This window comes from Pyricularia pennisetigena, chromosome 3, assembly GCF_004337985.1.
Source record: "Pyricularia pennisetigena strain Br36 chromosome 3, whole genome shotgun sequence".
NCBI classification, from domain to species: Eukaryota; Fungi; Ascomycota; class Sordariomycetes; order Magnaporthales; family Pyriculariaceae; genus Pyricularia; species Pyricularia pennisetigena.
In genome coordinates this window covers 2,251,524-2,268,359 of record NC_043742.1, presented here as the reverse complement: position 1 = coordinate 2,268,359, position 16,836 = coordinate 2,251,524, and the positions used below count along the sequence as shown (strand labels likewise).

General features: G+C 49.7%; 2 protein-coding genes across 2 annotated transcripts; both read right to left on the bottom strand.

Annotated features, from left to right (window-relative positions):
• Positions 1-6,026: 6,026 nt before the first annotated feature.
• Positions 6,027-6,560, bottom strand: PpBr36_02523 (uncharacterized protein; the record flags this gene model as incomplete). Its single annotated transcript, XM_029889704.1, has 1 exon — positions 6,027-6,560. The coding sequence occupies one exon, from the start codon at positions 6,558-6,560 to the stop codon at positions 6,027-6,029; it is 534 nt and encodes a 177-aa protein (XP_029753443.1).
• Positions 6,561-8,612: 2,052 nt separating this feature from the next.
• PpBr36_02522 (uncharacterized protein) lies at positions 8,613-14,064 on the bottom strand (the record flags this gene model as incomplete). The annotated part of the gene is made up of 6 exons (XM_029889703.1): positions 8,613-9,986; positions 10,112-10,467; positions 10,574-10,693; positions 13,022-13,655; positions 13,808-13,865; positions 13,931-14,064. The coding sequence occupies 6 exons, from the start codon at positions 14,062-14,064 to the stop codon at positions 8,613-8,615; spliced, it is 2,676 nt and encodes an 891-aa protein (XP_029753444.1).
• Between the last annotated feature and the right edge of the window lie 2,772 nt (positions 14,065-16,836).

Below are 16,836 nucleotides of genomic sequence, written 5' to 3'. Positions count from 1 at the left end.
TAACCGATCCCTAACCTAAACAAGTGCCCTCCTAGACCCACGAAACTCTTGCTGTTCTGGTGTCTAGCCCGTGAGATCAGCCGTATGCTTCTCGATTTGGGATGCTTATTCTTGACCGCGTACAGTAGTTTGTAATAAGCGAGCCTGTTTTCTTTTCCCAGCCGCCTTATCTCCAGGCCTTTTCCAGCCATGCGAGCTCTTGCAGCCAGCACCGCCGGTCCGGCGCATCAAACATGCTTTTACTAAGTACTCTCCAACCAAGTCCACATGGCGTCCGGGGACTAGCGAACGCCATCCCGCCCCCAGACTGCCCTCAGGCTTTTTATTTTATTTTTTTTTTTCCCTCACTTCTTGTCATGGGCAAACGAGGCTCCTTTCAACCCACAGCTCCACATGTCTGTCTGACTTGTTTGTCTGACACATCCAACCAGCCATTCTAGAAGCATTTCCCCTTGTCGACCCGGCTTGGCGCACCCGCCCTACCAAACAAAACAAAATTCGAGAAAGGCTGCACATCCCTGCTCACCGACCCCGTCTACAAGGGACGAAGGGACCAAGGAATAGCAAAAACAGACAACAACAGCAAAACCAAACAGCAAAAGAAAATCAATACCACGAGGACGAAATAACAACAACACATGATACATTGAAGTAGGAGTAAAGGCTCCGGTTTCGGCTCAAGCCGGTGAGCCTCCCTTGCTTACCATCAAGATCCTCAAACAGTTGCACCAATTGCCTTTCTTGTCCCCGTTTTCCGTTTTCGGCCACGCGGTGCTGACAAGGGCATCTGGCTCATGACATGCTGCGCGCAACACCAATTAATTGATCGACATGGACCAAACATGTACTGCTAACTCGGCCCGAACAGGAACTAACGAAGACGACGATGAAGAGCTATGGCTGCGAGAAGATACCTCCCAGGAGACATAGGGAGAGAAGAAGAAGAAGAAGAAAAAAAAAAAAAGCAACCCCATTCATTCACTCAAGATCCAACAACAATGGCGTCGTCGTCTTCCTGTCCGCCCTGTTTGTCCTCTGCAACTTTGTTATCATACCATCTGCAAAGAAGACAGGCGTGTGACCTTTTGCTCCACATTCTGATGATAAATCTCCTATTCTTTTTGCCTGACCGCCCGCACCGCCGGCTTGCCGAGGCTTTTTTTTTTTCTTGGTTACAACTTACCGCACTTCCCCGTCGTGCAACGTGCCTTGTAGTGATACGCTGTGACGCATTCCTCCCCGCCTTGTTGTTTAGCAAAGGTTGATCATGGTCACTCCTAGGGGTGGAAATGGACACATCTCTGTCTTTTTTTTTTTTTTTTTTTTTTTTTTTTTTTTTTTTTTTTTTTTGGTCCCTATTGAACCAGCTATTACCGCCAAGCTGCGTCCCAGCTTACTTGCTCTCTCGGTTATGGTTTTAGTTTTTGGGGGCTCTTTCCCCCTCTCCACTTTCTGCCACCTCCACCCTATATTACTGCCGTATTATATCTACTCCCATGGTTGTTTCTTGTCACACCTCGCCTGCAGCGTCCAGTGCCTTGCCCCCGATAAGCACTATATTTCGGTCACCCACTGCCTGCGTTTTTCTGGCTCTGGTTTTCTTCTTCTTCTTCTTTGAAATGTCTGCTTGTCTAAATCTCACGTAATTCACAAGTGATGGCCGTGCATTAGAACAATCGACCCCATGCGATTCCAAATCCCGCTGCTCCCTATTCTTCCGCTTTTGGCTTACCTGTATACACGGGGATAAACTTGGTGTTCCCTGGCGTTTCCGTTTCCGCTCTTTCAAACTGACGGCATCGATGCTGCTGTTGGTGGCGGAGCACAAGCAGAATAACCAGAGAAAAAAGGAGTGGCGTGCTGCAAGGCAGTTCAGATTTGTCTCGGAGGGCTGACGTGACCTGTCATATTATGACGATTCATTCTGTTGCAAACACCATCGATGAATACCCGGTGCATCCGCGTGCGGCAATGGACACGAGTAGCTCTTTGAGAGTCGATCCTTCGCATGTACGATCTTTTTTTTTTTACAACTTCTTTGTTAATCTATCCCTTGTATTCAAAATCATACCACAACATGCCAGGGATCCAGCCACGTGCCCACTTGGCTGAAAGTCAGCTCCCGAGTTCCCGTCTTTTCCCCTCATTCTCCCCGATTCCCATCGAGGTACCCAGGCTTGCCAGGCACCTACCGGACGGAGCTGCTGCCGAGGAAAGGGAGGGGGGGAAACCCCACGGTAGTGGTTGCACAAAAGAGAACTCCCTCCCCCGCTTGAGTTTTTGCCTGGTGTGGCCAGTACCGAAGGGATGGTTCCAGACAAAGCGGGGCGGGTGTGATATGTGATTAAAAAAAAAAAAAAAAAAAGAAGTTTGGCAGCTGTGTTGATACAAAATAGGGAATGTAAGCAAGCGGCAAGCCATGGGTAGAAAGCAGAACCCAATATAAGATGAGCATCTAAAGCCGAAGCACTAAAAGGGCAAGGGGAATGCTACAGAAGGGATGCATCAATTTCGAGGTTACATTGCGTCAAATCAAAAAGAGCGATCGCTTATCGCGCGAAGAGGTGCGAAATCCCCCCTACAACGGTTGCATTTGGAACCGTTCTGGGGCGAGTGGTCGAGCCTTTCAGTCCTAAATTCAAACCACCTCCCCCGCATTCATCCTCAGCAAGAACGGCATTTTGACGGCGGCAAAGCCATCTCACGGCATAAAAGGTTCAAAGTTCGGCAACTGGTCCGGTAAGGGCCAGGACAGAGACGAACAGCAAGTGTGAAACCATGTCGAGCTTGTCAGGTGGGACGGCTCAACTCTGTCGTCATTTCTTGGTGCCACAAGGGAACTCCCATGACTGCCTCAGATGAAGTTGATTCCCGAGATCATTTCCCCATCTGCTTCCCCGTCTGCTTCACTTTGTGTCTCTGTCTTTTTTTTTTTTTTTTTTTTTNNTCGATCACAGCATTCCGTGCCACCGGCCACAAGAAAGGATTTGCAGGCGCCCGTAAGCGCTTGGCAGTGACTGCTCCTCACACAAACTGGTCAACATATAGACATACCGGTTTCTTTTTTTTTCATCATTCTCCCCTCAAATAAACTGCTGTATTTCTTTTTCCACACCGATACCTCTTTTTGCACCTTGACACAGATTACTTCCAGCGGTCGATCAGTGAGCCTAACGTTGTTTACCGTACACGGTCAAACCTACCGGTGAGCGGGAAAGCCCGTATTACTTGCTTCTTCTGCGAGATCTCGGAGAGTAAAAAGAAAATCTTGTGGCTTGTTTTTGTTTTCACCGCTAGAAAATAAATTGCCGAATTGCACGTGCCTAATGGATTCTATTGTGGGTTCATGTTTTGCTGTTTGCGATTCAAAAGGCGAAAAAAAATATCGTCATCGCCTCGCTGATCATTTCCCTCCCGCAGAGCCCTGGTTTAGCCCGTTTTCGGACGTGAGAATCCTTTCAATGTCACCTCTCTTATCTCTCCATCACCAGCAGCAACAACTAAGCAAAGGCGTCCCGTAAGCGACCATGGTAAAAATATTGGTTGTATCCTTTTTTTTCCCTGCTCAAATGCAGTCGGTCACATGTACCGGCGACTGCCTCGCCGCACATTACTTCTGATACATGTTATATCATGGACCGCTTATAGACCCTTGGGACAACGTGCAGAAATGGCTTGCCGATCATCGAATCATATTTTACGCAATCCCTCTTGGGCCTCGTAGCATCCTTGACGTCTTGAGATGATCTCTGCCGACCGGCCGCTGTGGTACTTTTGAATCGCCTGTCGGCCAATGAGGTAGACGACGCATGTGAACGACTAGACCACTCCAATGCGTAAGCTGATCAACAGAATGTGCAAAGTCAATGTTGGCAATATGTTCACGGTCTAACTCTGAGCTTTTTTTTTTTTCTTTTTTTTTTTTTTAGCCTCGAAAGCCCTTTGTCACGCGCAACCGTATCAGCACTCCTCAATGTCCACGCTTGGAGGGAATGTTGGCGAAACTATTTTTAGAACGAGCTGACGTCTTGAATCATAAAGCTGATGGGCTCTGTTGCCTAGGCTTACTCTCATCGGGGCCTCATTGAACTGGTCAACTTCTTTGAGCAGGTCAGCGATGCCACGTTTCGGCTTCAGGTAGGTTGCAGTTGGTTGTTGTCTCTAACAGAAGCTGGCTTAAATCATGTATATAGGAATGCACGTGCTTTTCAAAGTGATAGCCTGCCTAATGACCTCTTCTATGTCCTGTAGTAGTCTAACCAAGAAGGATACATGTGTGCTCGATAAGCTGTCCTATGTTAGACGATCCAAAATTCGTTGTTCAAGAACAAACTTTGTAGGCTTGGCATCTTCAAACTTTTCAGTTTTCCAGAAAGACGAGGAGAGACGGATAGACTCACAAATTGCAACACTAGGCGCGTAACAAAGCTTAAAATCCCGTTCTATTTCGCTCCAAGAGATAGCAGCTGACATCTCCTTTGAAACACTGGCTTCGAATTAAAGGAGTGACCCACAGACTTGTCGCTGTTTTGTAGATGTGTCTGCACGCTCACAAGCTTCCAGGACAGGCAGTTCATTTCCGGAATGCTTCTAGTCGTCGCAATGGCTGGTAAGCCCAGCCTGTGTCCTGTAATTTCCATACTTCTCTCATGTGAGAGATGGTTAATTCTCTACTTTTGGCAGTTTTCAAAGAGTACCAACGATCCACCAGCGTTGAAAGCGAGACTCATGTGACAATGAAATGCTTTGGGTAGTTTGGAACGAGACTCTAGTCTCCTTGTGTTCTCTTTGTGAAAAGCTAGATCTCTTGGACATGTGGACTCCCAGAAACTCGAATCTGTTATCAGAGTCTCTCGGCAGCTCTGTTGTCGAGACTCGAAAGCCACGGCGTCTGAAGAGCATTCTTTGATGAACGACAGAGCGTCCTTGAGATCTAATGCCATGGGATGCAGATGAGAACCGACATGCTTGAAGCCGCCGAGCATAAATACATCACGCCCAAGCCCGTCATGAGGGAGTCGAAGACCTATATCGAGGTCTAAACCAAGACGAGCCTTTCCCCTTTTGGTTGGTTGTAAGCCATGGCCATTGAGCAGTGCTAGTTTATCCAGGCACGTTGCACTGGCTGGAGGGCCTTTGTGATACAAATACCCTGTCTTGATCAAGATTTCTTTCTCATGGCTACAGCTGGAATTGTGTGTATGATTGAATACACAGATCATAAAACCTTTGAAGAACCTCTTGCTGCTGTTATTGTGCTGTTCTGTCGAGTGCTTGGAGCTCTGTTTGCTCTGAACTTACTTCTCACCAGAAGACTGAGAAACACATTGGCTGTTAATATATGTTTCCAACGCTGGACAAAGATGGCTGGAGAAGGCTAGATGGAGGATTATGCGCTTGCTGAGATTGATGGCTTTATATAATATCTCACCTGAGTTACTTGCTCCGCTACCTCTAGTTGCGGCAGGAACCGCATGAAACCACGGCCGGAGGAGCCAGTCTTTTAATACAGGTAGGCAGTGAGCACAATGAAACACGGTTGGCTTCAACCGTTTCCTCCCTTGGCCAATGACGGGCATCATGGGCTCAGTGAAGCTGCGGTAACCGCAGAAAAAAAAAAAAAAGAAATGATGTCTGCCGTCAACCCTTTCGCATATCATGTTGACCACAATGACCAGATGAAGCTGACATAGGAGCCTCGATGAGAGGCGCATAGAATCCCACAAAAGTTAAGCTACGATAATCAAAAGCTTTCATTGTTCAGCCATATACTCGGAGTTCTGCGAGAAATGAAAAAAGGAAACAGGTAAAGACGAATGAAAGATAATTGACAGCGCTGCCCTATCCTGGGTATCAAGCAAATAATCAAATGAAGAGGCAAAATATGAGAAACGGTTACCAAAAAACGCTCGCTCGACAACGACATGAGAACGTACAAGTCACGGCATATTCATAAAGCCCACACAAAGAAACAGGAGGCTTCCCCAACCAGCCGAAAACAAAGCTCAGAGGCTACCAAAGACCTCTCAAGGAAACATCCTCACTCCACGGATCTGCGGCTCGGCGGAATGCGTCCAGCCCGTATGCCTCGTGGGCTTGATGCGCACGGGCGGCGGATTCAGCACCGGCATGGGCGGGACGCGGGGCCTCGACGCCCTCGCGGGGCTGCTGCCGCTCCTCGAGGAGCGCTCGCTGTCGTAGCCGGACCAGTAGCCATCCCTGGCGGCGGCGAGCTGGCGCTGGCGGCGCAGGATGCGCGGCTTGCAGATGCAGCACCACAGCAGCAGGAGCAGAAACACAAACGCCACGACGGAGCCGACGATGGCGCCAATGTAGTTGTAGCCGGGGGCCGAGTTGACGGCGCCCGCGGGTGGTGCTGCCGGAGATGCTGAAGGAGGAGCAGGGGCGGCCGTTTCGCCGCCGAGGCCCAGCGTGACGTGCGTCGTGTACGTGGTTGTGGCGCGCTCGATCGTCTGTGTAACTACGCGGGCTTGCGGTTGCCGGATTCTCAGGGTTGGTGCAGGAGGCGTCGGCAGGTCGCCGAGTTTGTCGCGTACCATGTTGCTTTGTCGGAAGAGGCTTTGTATATATGCTTGAGATATGAGAAAATAAAATAAAAATTAACGTGCAATTGTGGGATAGGCTTTTGCCTCGGTTTTGGAGTGTGATTGGCGGTCTTTGTCTTTGCTGAAGGACTGCCCTTTTTGGTACTGCTGCTGCTGATATAGACGGTTTTCCCTGTTGGGTTCGCGACGTGCGCTTGGCGATCTCTTTTGGGACAATAACCCAACCTCAAAACGCCGGGTACGATCTTGTGCGCAACCCAACTTTTACCAGTCCCAACAGAGGCAAACTAGGACCCCGAATGTTCAATGTCCAAGTAGAAGAAAAAAAAGCATTCCCCGGGTTCGGAAGAAAGTGCAAACACGCAGGGGACCAGGGACACTTGGTTTGGCGGGGCCGTCTTCTGCAGCATGACCTGGACTGGTTGAGCCTCAGTGGGCCGACACAGGAGGAGGAAGAGAATGGCAGCGATGGTGATGGTGGTGGTGTCTGTCTTGTGAGTGGCTGCCGAGGTTGTCAGCACCTCATGGTTGCAACGCAGCTGGGCCAGTCATAATCCGGGTTGACTTTGGCCCTGCAAGTCACATCGATTCACCCGTCGCGGTTGATGATGATGTGCCGTTCATCGACAGTTATGGTCTCTACCCGAAATTTATATAGCGAGATGTTTGAGGTATGGACAGGCCAAGGCAAACGAAGTAGCGGTATGGAGATAAATAAACAAAACCCCAGTTGGGCATCAAAAAACGCCCACAAATTACGCAAAATTTTGATAGAATGGGACTGGTTGTGCTGGCAGTTGACTTTTGCAGAAAGAGAACCAAACAAAAAAAAAAAAATATGGAAAACATGCATGAGAACCCCGCTTCCATCGCCGGTCAATCACCGAACACTTCTCTACGCGGCACTTCAGCTCTCCATCTCCTCTCACTCACTCCCCCAGAGTTGTGCCTCAATCCAGGTACTTTTTTAATCTACAAGCAGAGGACAATTGACAACACCAACCAGACATAAAACAAGAGTTCCCATCATCCAGCCTTTCAGTATTTCATCTTTGGTCTAAGCAAAAATCCGCCCCGGTTCTGTCACTCGCTTATGATAGCTAAAGAACAAAACAGGGATGATCTCCCCGTCCGTCCTTTTTTTTTTTTTCTTCTTGTCGATTGGGCTCTTGGCACCAACCATACAGCCATGTCTATTGCATACATTCATGCATGTCATACACAAAAGACAGCTTTGAGTGAGCTGTCAATGGGCAGGCCAAGGTCCATGGTGACTGAAGCCGTCCAATCGATTCAGGAGGTCCATGGCGGCATGCAGACCTAACCCGCATCTACAGCCAATCGTATACATTTTCTCGAGGAGCAGGCGATGTAGCTAGAAAGGGGAAAGGGGGTGATGACAGGCGGCCGACCGCCACAGCTGCTTTGTGGATCACTTGCTGCAATGCCGGGTGCTGCTTTGGCGAATCGAATGTCAGCATTGCCCAAGGATACATGAGTATACACTGCCAAATCGATGTTGCTTGGCGCAGGAAGCATGCAGAAAGTGAGTGTCACGGCACATTATCTATTTGAGTGGTGGACTTTGGTGGATGGCTAGGGTCTTTGTGTCTATATTAATAATAATGGATGATAGACTATTGCAGAGACAGCAAAGAAATGTACGTGATATGATCACGGGAACGCCTAGTGAGACGCACTTCAAATAGCACATTTCAGGAGCACGATGGTATGCGTAGCAAATCGCAATCGAGTCAAGTTGAACAGAAATAAATCGATTTTGACCCCAAATATGTACCATGAATAGACATAGCCCAGAAGCGCCAAAATAATGCAAATGCCCAGTGCTCATCCCGTCATGACCTCTATATGCAAGCCCAGATTATGTCCAATGACTCTATCTAAAATATGAATCGAGAATAAAACAGAGTAGAAGGAGAATATACTAAGAGCAATAAAAAAATAATGTAAAGAGAAAAAAAAAATGAATCGCAAAAGCTGTATCAATTCCCAAATGGAAAGTAGGCAAAGGAGGTGGGTGCCCACCTATTTCATGAATCCTTCGACTTCTGGCCGCTTGGCGATGGGCAGCTTGCTCTGCCTGAGCTCGATATTCTTCTTCTCTGGCTCTTTCTTGTCGGCTTCCTTCTTGGCTGCTGCTTCTGCCGCCTTTTTCTCTGCTTCCTTCTTTTCCGCCTCTTTCTTGTCGTCCTTGGGGGTTGCGGGTTTCTGTTCGGGCTTGGCATCGGGTTTCGCCTCTGGTTTGGCCTCAGGTTTAGCGTCAGGCTTACCATCTCCCTCGAAGCCCTTTTCCCATCTGTTGTAGTTCTTGGCCAGCGGATCGATAATCTCGAAGCCTTGAGGGCTCATCTTGGGCTTTCCTTTGTCTTCGGGCTTTTTGTCGTCAGGCTTTTTGTCATCTGGTTTGCCATCCCCTTCAAGGCCCTTGTCCCATCTATTATAGTCTTTCGCCATTGGATCAATGATCTCGAAGCCTTGGGGACTCAGTTTTGGCTTGTCCTTGTCGTTGGGCTTTTTATCATCTGGTTTCTTGTCATCCGGCTTCTTGTCATCCGGCTTCTTGTCATCCGGCTTCTTATCATCGGGCTTTTTGTCATCTGGTTTCTTGTCATCAGGCTTCTTTTCGCCCATATCGCCGTTATCCTTGATACCCGGCCCTGTCTCCATCTTCAAACTGTCCATGCTGCCGTCGGGCCTGGGCTTTTGAGGCTCCGCCTTGGGGGGGTCTTTGGGCTTGTCATCCTTGGGAGGATCCTTGGGCTTGTCATCCTTGGGCGGGTCTTTTGGTTTGTCGTCCTTGGGGGGATCTTTGGGTTTTTCACCCATGTCACCATTGTCCTTGACTCCTCCGCTCGTCTCCATCTTGAGACTGTCCCGGCTCTCCTCTTCCTTGGCATGCTCCACCGTCGGGCCCACTGCTCCCTCGTCAGCCGCAGCCGGGACGGGAGCCTGATGCTCGATATACCGAGGCTTGTCCCCAGTGGTCTGTGGGTCCGCATCGGTCGACCCAGCGGGCTTTTCGGGGTTCTCACAGCGGAGGATCCGCCTAGGACGACCCCGGCGAATCTCTTCCGCCGGGAATCTATGCTGTATGCTCGTCGTATTATGGCCCGACTTTCCGGGGATAGAGCCGTCGATCCTCTTGATGAGCGAGTCACCGATGGGGTGCAGGCTGGATTCGAACTCTTCAAACGAGCTGGCGTCCCACCTGGCGCCCCTTGCGCCCGGGACGGCTTCCTCGCCGGTGAAGGCGAGATACAGCACGTCGTTCTCGCTGTGGCCGTTGTCGCCGTCTATCTCGGACGAGCCGTAGCAGGCCGTGGCCAGTCCGATGCCTACCTCACCCATCATGGGATGATCGCCATCGGGGCCGTTTTCGTCGCCCCACACGCCGTAGAACTGTGTTTGTAGTCCATCCCATAGTCAGCAAATCATACACTCGTAAGTTTCAAGTGACGGTTGAGAGGCACTGATTATTGTCATCTGGTTTCCGTAGCAGGGAACGAAAAAAAAAAAAGACATACCATCTTGTCGCCGCACACAACGGCCATGACACTGAGCGGCTCGACCTTCTTCCCGTTTTTGGTCTTGACACGGTTGGGCCTGAACTGGGGCCAGCCGGGCTTGCCTTCGTTGCCAAACACGACGTACGAGTGCACAAAGGGGTTCAGGTCCTTGATGCTGACGTTGTAACTCTTGAGGATGTCGGCAAACGACGTCTCGGCCTGCGTATCCTTGCTCTTGGAGCACCGGCCATCGTCCTTCTGGCGCCCTGTCTGCTGCCCGTCGCAGTCGATATCCATGTCACTCAGCTGACCGCCAGGCATCTGCTGGTAGATGACTCCTGCCGAGTCGAGCAAATCTCCACAATATGAGCCAGCTGTAAGGTTGAAGATGCCGAGTTGGTTAGTAAATATGAAGAGAGGAAGAGGAGGGTGGTCGTTTCTTGATTGTCATGTGTGTAGAGGGGGAAAAAAAGAACATACTCTTTTTATCTTCGGAGACTGTCCGAAAGCCACTGGCTAGCTTCTTCTTGCAGTCTCCTCTGGCGATGATAGACTCTCGGAGCTTCTTGATGTTTTCTGGTATGTCTCGCGCCGCCGCCGCTGCAAAGAGCAGCGACGACGATAATGTCAAAGTTGCAATGTTGAATCGCATGGTATATGTAAGTAGAAATTGAAATGATCTTCTTCCTCCACGAGGGAAAGATGGAGTTTAAAACGTCTGCAGGCAACGGTCGTATTGCAGGTTACCTACTATGTCATGATATGGGGCGTAGATCTGATATTTTTGGACATGAACTTTATGCATTTGGAAGAGCCAAGAGCTCCTCAAAATTTAGGTGTGTTTTCTATCCGACTAGAATAGAAACCAAGGAAGACGAAATATGAAAGCCAACATAACGGCACATGCTGGCGGGAAGACAGTTGACTTATACCAGACCCACCCTCGCTTGGTCCGGGGAACCTGGCTGATGATGATGGAGGTAGGAAAGATGCGAAGGCAGCAAGCACTTGCTTAGTCGGCCGTGAGCAATATGTATCAAAGAGGCTTTGATGTGTACGGAAAGACGGCGGATGCGACGGCGGTGGTGGCTTGTTCGAATCTTTGGGTGACATCAGATCGGACGTCAAGTTCCCGCAGAGTTAGTTGACTGACTACAGCGAAAAATATTAGTACGCGCCATAACAAATATCAATATCAGTACGAGCCGAGTCTGGTGGCGGTCTGCAGGCGGCGTCGAATCTTGACTGACTTGACGCGGGGCAATGAATTGAGCTGGCGTCAATGTGTGTGCGGGCTGCGTCAACAATTGTCGCGTCAGGAAGAAAACTACAGAAGGAAGAACAACCAAGATCCCATCAGTAGTAAGCCCTGGCAAAAGGCAAAAGTCAATGCGCTGAAATGTTGCAACCCCCTGGGTGGTCTGCTTACTCCACTGTGGGTGCTGCGCCAGCGCCTCGGGATGATGGGTGGAGTAACCCCCCGCGGCTAAGGCATATGGTTCGTCCCATTTTCCTGGCCACGACGTGTGTGACGTTGAATAAACGGCTCCTTTGATGGGCTGGAATCTTGCAACTGTTTCTGGAATAGGTGTTTGGTTCTTTTGGTGTTTGTGTGTGTGTGTGTGTGTGTGTGTGTGTGTTTTTTTTTTTTTCTTTTCTTTTCTTTCTTTTTTCGACAAAAGTTCATGGCCCTCTAGATCGTTCCCACCTAGATCTAGCCAGATCTTACCCCAAGTCTGGGTCTACGGTACAGCACCTGTCCAAAAATAACGCAACGATCCCAAGATCCCGCCAAAACTCTAGATTTTCAAATATAAATATGAAAGTAAATCCAAAATATTAACTAATGAAGATTCCTAAGTAATCAAAATTTGAAAGGTTTTACATATTATATAGTATTACTGTAGAACTTAATCAAAATTGCAATTACAAATATAAATATAACGAATAGAAATTAGAAAAAGTTTATTATAGAGGGTTACAGGGGATGCATTTGTTCTAAATTCTAATGTTTTTATTTCAATGTTTTACCAAACATGAAATATATTACGAAACAAAACAAATTTTTTGTTTTAATCTACTTAATTAGATTTGCACTTAATTCCCAAGTGACGAAGCTGCATTTCCTATACTGGAAAAGTCATGGTTTTGTGAAAATGGTAACTTTTGTTGGGAGTTGGGGATCGTTGCGTTATTTTGGACAGGTGCTGTACATGCATCAAAAGCGACACCTACGCAAGTCAAGGCGAGGTAAAGAATCTCCAACGCTAACGCATGCATCGAAGCGTCGAAGGCACGCGTCGCACAATGCAAGGACGCCTGCATTAGCGTTTGGTTGTCGATCGATTCGTCGCACGCAGACTAACTGATGCTTGCTGCTGGCTCTAAACGCTGCAAAGACCAGCGCTTTTGTTATTTCAATGTTTGACTTGGCAGTGAGCAACTTGACAGCCGTCATTCCTGCACCAAAGAGACTGCTTTGTCGTATTCGCGGCAGTGATTTGGGTCTCCCACCTGTGACAGCAGCAGTAAGCCGGCGGAGGCTTGAGGCTTTCCTGTTGCAGGCTATATTTACCGAAGTCACTGGCATTAGTCATTAACGGGAGCTTTCGTCTTTTGGCTGTGTTTTTTAGCGCAACACTTCCCCTAACCTAAGCGGGCTGTTGGGGTACGAGTGGGCAGCTCTGCCTCTAAGCCAAGCCGCAGCAAACCAAACCGGCAAGTCGGAAACCACAATAACAATGGGGGGTTTTTTTTTTCGAAATCGAGGGTATATCGTATTACTATTGACACAGAACGACAAGGCGAAAAACAAAAAAAAATCATGTATGCACCATCATCGCGGCATGGTAGTCGACAAAGTCTTCTCACCATGTCTATCGCGAACGCGCCAATCCCCCGGCAACTCATTGACCGACCCTTGCGGACCCGCCCCGTTGCTCGACGCGTCCAACTCAGACGGCGCGTAGAACCCCTTGCCGTGCTGTAACTCTGCAGTTTGGCCCACGCCGGCACTGGCAATCACCTCCGCCGCGCCGCCTTGTGCGCCCGCGATCTGGTGATGGCCATACGGCCGGTCGGTCGACTGGGCCGCCGACTTGAGAAGCTGCGGCGACGAAGACGACGTGCCGTCCAGCTCGCCCATCGTGGCGTGCATGTCCCCGCCGCCCCTCGCCCGTGCGTCCCTCCTCTTGACGCACTGCCAGATCAGAAAGCCCGAGGCCGCAATGACCGCGAGCCCCAGGACCAGGCCGACGACCATGCCCGCTATCGCGCCTGCGGACAGGCCGCCGCTGCTGTTGCCGTTACCGGCGGCCTCGGACGCGGGCGAAGAGCTGCTCGAGGGCGAACCCGGCGCGTCTGTCACCGACGCCGGCCCACCATCGCTGGTCGCCGTCGCTGCTATCATCGTCGAGGGCGTAAATTGAAGCGTCGAAGAGGCCGGCTGGGCGCTGCTGAGAGACGAAAATGCTGCATCGAGTTCGGCTACGCTGATCTGTTTGAGGGTGTTCTGGAGGGTGCTCCAGCAGATGCCGGATTGACCCGGTCTTTCTGTACATTTCTCACTGAGTGGCAGAATCTTTTCGTCAGTTCTTTTCTGTCTCGGTATTGTGTAGTCGCTCCAATTTTGTGTGCTCGAGATGGAGATAAAGTCACCGCCAGGGGGGCAAATATGGGAGATTCCAAGAAAACAGAAAGAATAAAAAAACTCACGATCCAGACAAACAGCACCAACTGTTCGACCCCGATCCGCAAGACAGGGTCGACCCATCTGTTTTGCATGTTGTAGCGCTCCGCCAGCACACCGTCCTGGGCCCCGTGTCGCAGCAGAACGACTGGCCGGTGTTGGGATCCCTAGCGCACGCCTTGGGCGGGATGCATTTGGCGTTGAAGGACGGGCATTTGTTGTCCGTCTTGTTGGTTGCGAAGAACCAGTTATCGTAATCGTCCCTGATTGTGGCACCTGACATGGTTCTTTGTTCTGTCGAGCCGTCCCGGTCGGAGGGCACAAGTATTTTTTATTTTATTTTATTTTATTTTTTAAATTGTCTCAGGGTGTGTATTGACGCCGAGTCCGAGGAGCCTGAGCAGGTGGTCGCTTTGTTCTCGTCGGGGATGCAGGTCCTTCCCTAAACCCGTTCGGTTCTGGTTCCCGCCGGTGTTACGAAAGGTACGTAATAGTTATGAGCTCCGCACTATTTTGACCCTTTTCGTATTCACTTTGCGACGTGATTCAACCGGCTGGCTTTCGGTTCTTCAGGGTTTTGCTTCCTCCACGGTTTAACACAACTTGGTGGCTGCTCCGCGTCTCGTTCCTCGAGGGATGGGTACCAAAAGACAGATCAATGGGAACTTGAATTGCCTGCAGAACAAGACAGGAGGGTACAGGCAGAAATACCGAGGCGACCAGGTCGACAAGTTCAATCCAACCATGTCAAGATCAGGTCATTTCAGGTCCCCACCAGAAAATCTCACCACACTTCGAATGCATGCTTGTCAGCAAGGGCAAAGCTGCCCAGCACCACCAGATACTGTTTTTTTTTTTTTTTTTGCGTTTTCATTACGGCAAAAAATCCTGGGGACTGAATGGGCGACGCCTGCGTTTGGTGGATCAGCCGGCTTGGCACACAGCTTGGCGGATAAGCCAGAACAGGGCTTAGCGGCTATGGAGTGCCGCTCAGTAGGCATTCCCTTGGGGAGACCAGGGTCAGAGAAAGAAAAAAATCCTTCGGAGTATAGTATGATGAAAGGGACGGTTTGGCTCTGGGGCCTTGATCAACTCACTAGGGACGTTCCTCCAAACGCAACTGGTCGATAGTGATTCATGGCACTACTGTAGAGTATCCATCAGAAAGCGTGTACGTCCTAGGACATGTCAGCAGCAGACCACCAAGGCTGAACACAGCAAAAATTAGATTGAAATTGCATCCCCAAATGCATCAAACCCCACTGCAACTGCCAACCAGTGAATCCCCAGTACGACTCCGCCTCGTCACCTGTAATTACTTTGCCGCCCCCATCTCTGATCCTGTGGATGAAGGAACGGTTGTTACTCGGCACTAGTTGAGAAAGCTGGAACGCGAGGCAACGCCTCCGGAGCGGGCCATCGGGCATTACATCCCAGAGGGCATTCTCAGGCCGCCAATGGGTGGCCAAGTCGAGCATAAGTTCGGCCCACTGGAACGGGTTCTACATGCGCTACGTCCGACAGGTGTCCGAACCCGCCCGCAACTGGATGTTGGATCGAATCGACAGGGTAATCCAACAGTATCACGCCAGGCCAGACGCTTGTAACCGTGCATCGGTTCTGAAAGAACTCAGATATCTGAAGAGCAATCTCCCTGATATGAAATACCTACACGAGAACTACAATGAGACCCTGTAGTACCAGGACCTTGCAAAATCACATACCCTCTGTGCTTGACCCTATATCATCCTGGTCTTGTCCGTCGGCCGGAACGTCGTCGCTAGGTTGGTTAGGTTAGGTTAGGGTATGTTTATTCAACGTTTGTAGCGAAGCCTCCTCACATAACTAACAGCCAGGCATGCCGTCGGTATTTTCATCGTCTGATTAGATGTTACCAAGGTAGCACTGCATGTCGCCTTGAAATTTGAACTCTGACAGGTCCGCAACCCTTTTTGGGTGCCGAAATCTCGTTGGGATTCTGACTAGACTGGTCTGTCTCGCGTTTTCGAGGGATCCTCGGGCTTTGAGGAGATACTTTACGGTTCTGAAGCCATCATATCTGCATCATCTGGGGCCCATTTTGCGTCCTAGGCCTTAGGGTTAGACGAGGCCGAGGTCGCCATAAGCTGGGTCCTCCGCAGCCTTCCTTTCTCCTCCAGTTGCTGCGCTTGCTCGGTTTTGTATCATCTCCGAGAGGAGTATCTGCCAGGAATACTTTCTCGTTGTAACATAGTCTTGTCTTTTCAACCGTACGCCAGGACCTTTAAGGTGCTTGGAGGAGTCGTTGCTAATGATAATCGGCGAAGCTGGCTGCGTTTCTTTGGTTGGAATGTCTTTGAAGTTGAATGCTGCTAAGAAATTCTGGGATCTCTAGAGTGTTTTCATGACCGTGGAAATGGCGGATTCAGGCTTTATACGTAGGATTTTCTTGGGAAGAGACTGCTGCCCGATAGCATTTAACAACACCTAAACGGGGGACGAACAAGTACTCGGGGCGAATTTGTATATATTTTAGCAGGAACTACTCGACGGGGTTCCATCGGTCGAGCCCACAATGATGAGTGATTGAATACAATCCGCTGTCGTTGGGCGTGATGATTGAAGGAATAATGTCGTCGCCGAGCACAAGGAACGTGTCATGGTTGGTCGTAATTTGGGTCATGACACCAGCTGCCCCCAATAGTCGAAGATAAACTCATTCAAATTAGAGCATTTCAAGCATGGAGACTTGTCTTATGTGCCTGAGATTGATTGGAGGTTGAACCCGACATTGATAGTGGGTTCCCGGCAAAGCACTTTGATGGCTGTTGGTGCAAGGACCTTTTCTTTTTTTGGCCATGATCAAAAGTGCTACGCCTTGTTTTCGCCTTCCTTACTGCTTTTCTGACCGACTCGTCACAAAGTTTGCATGTATCACATTTCTGGTAAGCCTTGGAGAACGCAGAAGCTCGGTGTATAAATATGCCTGATGTTTCTTTTGTCTTTCCCCAACCCTAACATAACTATCGCAAAACACTGACAAAGGATGAACTTGCTCTGCTGTAATGCGCAGACA